The sequence below is a fragment of the Humulus lupulus genome, chromosome 8 (genome assembly GCF_963169125.1).
Source record: "Humulus lupulus chromosome 8, drHumLupu1.1, whole genome shotgun sequence".
Lineage (NCBI taxonomy): Eukaryota > Viridiplantae > Streptophyta > Magnoliopsida > Rosales > Cannabaceae > Humulus > Humulus lupulus.
In genome coordinates, this window is record NC_084800.1 from 71,625,551 (window position 1) to 71,631,613 (window position 6,063).

A 6,063-nucleotide genomic window follows, 5' to 3' on the forward strand; every position below is an offset into this window, starting at 1 on the left:
TGCCATTTGTTATTTATAATTATATTATTTATTATTTTGATAACATATATTATTATATATAATTTTATGATAATATAAAAATTTGACAGATTCCTATATACAACCAAAGACAGAAAGTGATATTCACAGGAATCATAAATAAGATTTTAGTACACAACCAAACACAGTGATATAAGTATCTATACAATCAGATTATAAAACTTTCTCAGTAATATGAAAGTTGTGAACTCCTCATACCAAACAGCTCCTTAAATAAAGGTTGGTGATAAATTCATTCTTTTATATATTTTTTGGCAACCTCTTTCGTAGTTGGATGATGCTAATTTTGTGTTTTGAGATATTTTAGCTTCATTTTGTAAGTTTTTTATATTTAAACTAAGTTGTAGTTTTTGTTGATAACACTGATATAATTGATGCAATTATGATTTAAGAAATCTATAGGTTACAAAAAGGAGTTGCAAGATGAAGTTGAGATGTAATTCTAAAGTGTTTTGAAGTCTCTAAGCACATATAGTGATGTTGCGATGAATGAAGCTTAAGTAGCGGCTTACAAAATCAAGTGAAGTGAAATTTGGAGTGTTGGTTGCGGCTTAAAGAAGTGGTGGTCGCAACCTAATTACAAGGAATTAGGATTTTGGAAACAACAGGTTTTGGTCGCAACGAGTACTTCTTCAGGTAGTGGCCTAAATCCGAATTTTTAATGGAATGCGTACACTGGCCGCGGCCACTACTTTTCCAGGTCGCGACTCAAGGCAATTTTTCTCAAGCATCAGGTACTCTGGTCGCGGCAACCATTTTTCCAGGTTGCAGCCAGACATCGTAAATTTGCGATTTGCGATTTTTATGTTATTTTAAAGATAATTAATAGGGGTTTAGGGCTAATGTTTTGAGTAGTTTTAATTGCGAATTCTAGAGATGAGAAGAACAGAGGAGAAGAGAGAACAACAATATTTCCTACATCAAACTAGTTTTTTCTTCTTCTCTTCAAAACTCTTTAATTTCAATTATGATTATGTTATTGGTTATGTTTGTGATTATGTAGTAATATTCTTTTAGGTTAAGGGTTATTTCAAAACCCAAGACATGAAATCTTGATTTTCAATAATGAATGTTATTTATTGATTTCTCCAATATTAAATTGATTCTATTCTTCTATGATTAATGCTATGAATTATGTGATATCTTGTTATATGACCAACTAATTAGGATGTTTCATTGTTCTACTATCATCTTAGAATTACTATTCACCTAATAGTTTAGGGTTCTAAGTGTATGTGATAATTTGTAATTGATAGTATTGTCATAAGTATTATTGATTATGATGAAGTTTAGAATATAGGTTAAACGAATTATATGCTAAAGTGATTTGTTGCTTAGATTAATCTATCTCCATGGAAATTAATGTTATTCATAGGTTAAATAGATTACCTGTTTCATGAATCTATTGCTTGGTATAAAGATTTAATTATTGAGCGTTTCGCTTGATTTATTGTAATTGAGAGATTTGGATAATTGACTGCTTCAGCGTTATATATAAGGTTAATAATTTAATTGGGAAATTAGAATAATGTTTATTATTGTTGGTCTTGAATGATTGTGGAGGGTGGAGAATGACTCTTAACTCTTTTTTTAAATAATAATATCAACTTATTATTGTGTTTATGTTTATGTTATTTAAATTTCAAATTGAGGAAAAAAAAAATCCCTCATTTAATTTTTGTTGTTAATTCTTGAATAATAATTTGAATGTAGTCCTCGTGGGTTCAACTCGTATTTACCATTATATTGATATAATTTGTGATACTGAAAAGAAAATATTTGGTAAATTTGATACGGCATACGACACGCATCAAAATTTTGGCGTCGTTGTCAGAGACTGTTGTTATTCACTTTATTATTCAAATTTATTTGTTTGCAACTAATTATTTTTTACCTTGGGATTGTCAGGTGTATATGTCTGGTGAAGATGATACACAAGATCGACTATAAAAAATCAAAGATTATCTTGAGGCATCGTCAGCGTCACACTCTCCCAGAATTATCACTGATAATCCATTCTTTCAGCGTCATTATCAACGTGTAGATTCTGTTAAAGAGCCATTACCGTCTGATAACGAAATTGATTCTAACGAATAAGTTCGATCCTATAAAACAATGGCCCAACAAAGGACGTTGAAAGAGTTGGCAGCACCAGATCTTGACCAACAACCACTTTCCATCCACTATCCACCTTTGTATGTCAACTTTGATGTGAAGTGGGGCCTCATTCACTTATTGCCCTCTTTCCATGGGTTGGTTGGTGAGGACTCGAATAAACATTTGAAGGAGTTTCATATTGTCTGTTCTAGTATGAAACCTGCTGCAGTGACTGAAGAACAAATTAAGCTGTGAGCTTTTCCTTTCTCCCTGAATGATGCAGTTAAAGAGTGGTTGTACTATCTTCCACCTGGTACTGTTGAAACCTGGAATGGTATGAAGACTATGTTCTTGGAACGATATTTTCCAGCATCTAAAATTGGAAGCATCAAGAAAGAGAACTGCGGTATAAGGCAATATACAAGGGAGTCATTGTATGAATATTGTGAGAGATTCAAGCGGTTGTGTGCTAATTGCCCTCATCATCAGATAAGTGAACAACTCTTAATTTAGTACTTTTATGAATGATTACAATCACTAGATAGGAGTATAATCAATGCAGCTAGTGGGGGTGCACTAGTTGATAAGACTCCTGCTATAAAAGTGGTGTATTGCCATTTTTTAGGCCATCTTCATAAAATGAAATTCCAGTGATAGTCTAAAATGTGTGCCAAATTTGGCATATGCTAAAAGTTGTACCAAATTTGGCACATGCAAAAAGTTGTGTTAAATTTGGCACAAAATAAAAGTTAGGTCAAATTTGGCCCACAATAAATATCACAATTTTTAATTACTCTTTTGCCACGCATTAATACAATTTATTAATTGAAAAAGGTTTTTAATTTATATTTTAATAAAAAAAAATAATTATTTTGTATATTTTCAATAAGCATTAATAATTGTTTTGACTTTTTTTAGCTAGTTTGCATCATGTAATTTAGAGTACAAATACAAAATGTTGGTCAAATACTTGATACATATTTTAAACAAAATTTAGCACAAAATATACACCATCTATTGGAGATGTTCTAACAATGCATCACATTTTTAGTACTTCGTTAGAAATGCTCTAATAATTGACATGACATGATATTATTAGTAATGATTATAGTTATCTTATTTGGGAAGGCATTTTAGTTGTCCTATCCCTGAAAACTAGTTGTGAACATAGTTATAAATTACTTTCCAAATGTCAAAGATTTCAAGCACATCCTTTCTTCAGCTCTTTCATTTCAGCCAACTGACCATATGCAATCTTACTTAAAACTAAGTATAAATATTAGAACACAAACAGAGAATTAATATTAGGGAGATCAACATCAAATTCAAGAACCAAATGTAATGTGAATGTTTTCGAGTCATGCTCGATACATGTAACCAGAAAATTACTCGATCATTTCAGTTAAATAAAAAATAAAACTCAATGCATAAATCTGGTGTACATGGACATCACAGCTAACACCATCTCACTTGGCTTGCAACTTAGTTGGCAAGCCACATACGTCCATTACTTATTCATCTGAACAAGGTCCACTACGCGTATCACATTCCCTAGTAGAGATCAGATTCCTTGTGTGTTTCAATCACGCAGTCTGAACTTGGCTTTGAGACACAGGTCAGAATGTACCCATTATTGATTTGGTCGTCATCGAGGAATGATTGTTCCGACTGGTCCACTGATCCTGAAATGAGTTTCCCTGCACAGGTCGAACAAGAACCAGCCCTGCACGAGTATGGCAAATCCAAACCCGCTTCTTCACCTGACTCGAGGATGTAAGCATCATCGGGGGCCTCAAACTCACACTCATTTCCATCTTCTCCAATCAATTTGATTTTGTAGACTGCCATTGCAGATACTCTGAAGGAGGAAGATTTGAGTCCAAATGCTTTAGACGTTCTCCTTACAGAACCCAGAGAACATCTATTCTGAGTTAAGGCAAAGGGTTTACTATGTGGTGTGGTTTTAAATGAAGAAATCGTTGCAAGTTTCATTGTTGCCATACTCACAGTAGCCATCTTTTACACCTGGTATCAAAAAAGAAATTAAAGTTTCTTGTGAAGGAGATAAGAAGTTCAAGGAAAAGTAGCTCTCCACTCATTCAGGGTATCATTTAAAAGACTGGTGAATAGGTTCTGAATCAATTTCTTCCATGACATAATAATCTCTAAATTCTCTACGAGATTACTCCTTTTCTGAAACCAACAAAGGTATGTTGTTTTAACATCCTAATTGCAAAAGTAAGATAAATGGCAAACCAGCCAAGCCAATATAAAATATATAAGATTGTGACCATGAAAGCAACCAAGATTTATATCCTCCTAATTAGGTTGAGTAAACTAGATATATGGTATAGGGTTCTATTTTGAGTAACAAAACCAACCATTGTGATTCTTACTGCAGTAACATTTTTCATCTGCAGATACTAGAGCTAACTAAAGGAAAGGCATTAGTAAACCTTCTGACAACAGGGGAGTTCCATACTAATTCAATTTCATACATCTTGCTACTAAAAACAGTGCTAGCAGAACGTGAAGGAGGTCCTATATTAAAAGTGTATATTTATCCATCATATCTATGTCTAGATTTGTTGATATTAACTACTCTTGTATCAATCCATACACATTTATATCTAAAAGAAAAACTTGTAGATTGCAAGGAAGTCAAATTTATTATAGTATTCCATTTAAGCAAAACTGTAACCCTGGGCTTCAACGTAGCATATCAAGCACATGGAACAGTGGTGGCAGATGTGGTTTCAAACTTTGGACCAATCATTAAACCTAGAACTCTAGACTTCATCTGCAACTACAAAAATCTACATTACTTGTGGAGCCACTACAACTTTCTAAACTATCTCACCAAGCAACAGCATTGTCCAAAGTATAGTTCAAGATTAGGCAGAACAAGGGGGAAGGGCATGAACGTATGAAAACAACTCATTTAGTAGTAACCTTTAATTGGGAGAGCACTCTAGTTGCTATTCATCTAGTGTTGTAGTATCATAGTCTTAGTGATATACTAGTTATCAGTAGGTGTTTATGCATTGAATGAGCCTGAAATAGATTTCAGAAGAAGGGTTTGTGGTGCATCAACCGCAAGACATTTGGTACAATTTTATTCATAAATCTCAGCTTTGCACACTAATCTAATCTGGGAACAACTCATTTTTGTCATTCCTAAGTTATTGTACTTCAGAGTTCAGATAAATCCAATTCCATCAATTCTCTAACCCACAAACAATCCCAGAAGCCGTCTAAAGTCAGAGCAAGTAAACTATAGCATTTTTCACTTCACATAACATCTTAACTAAAAACAACACAAATCAAACTGGGACTTTATGTACACATACATAAACTCATACAAAAGATGGGAAAGAAAAAACATTAAATGCCTATCACCTACCAAACAAGAGTAAAAATTTAGAGAACAAAACCAACGAGCTAAAACATTATTATACGAAGAAACTTCTAGTCCTAGACACACATAAAGTCACTGAAATGATACCAACCAAACAACAAAAGTTCACAATTCAAATCACCAGAACCCCAAAGGGTCATCAAGAATGATTGAACTTTTTGTTTACTGAAAAACAATTGATGAAATGAAAGGAAAAACAGGAAAAAGAGATTGAAAGAAAGAAGAAAATTTTACCTTAGCTTAGGTTAGAGAATAGAGATGAAAAGGATAGAGATCTTGGAGAGAGTAACAGAGCGGAAAGTCCAAGAACGAGCCAAGAGAGTATCACTATCAGGTTTGGGTTCTCCCTAGATTACCCTAACCAAACCCCTGGTTTGAGAAAAATACAATAAAATGGATGACACGTGGCCTTCTCTCACGGGACCACTATTTGTTGACCCATTTTTCAATTATTGTGTGTGCGTGTAATTTTTAGTACCATATCTTAAAATAATTTTATATATTAATTA

At 33.3% G+C, this 6,063-nt stretch overlaps 1 protein-coding gene across 1 annotated transcript; it reads right to left on the reverse strand.

Moving 5' to 3' along the window:
* Nucleotides 1-3,687: 3,687 nt before the first annotated feature.
* LOC133795600 (uncharacterized) lies at nucleotides 3,688-4,152 on the reverse strand. Its single transcript, XM_062233054.1, has one exon. The coding sequence runs from the start codon at nucleotides 4,150-4,152 to the stop codon at nucleotides 3,688-3,690; it is 465 nt and encodes a 154-aa protein (XP_062089038.1).
* Nucleotides 4,153-6,063: the final 1,911 nt, after the last annotated feature.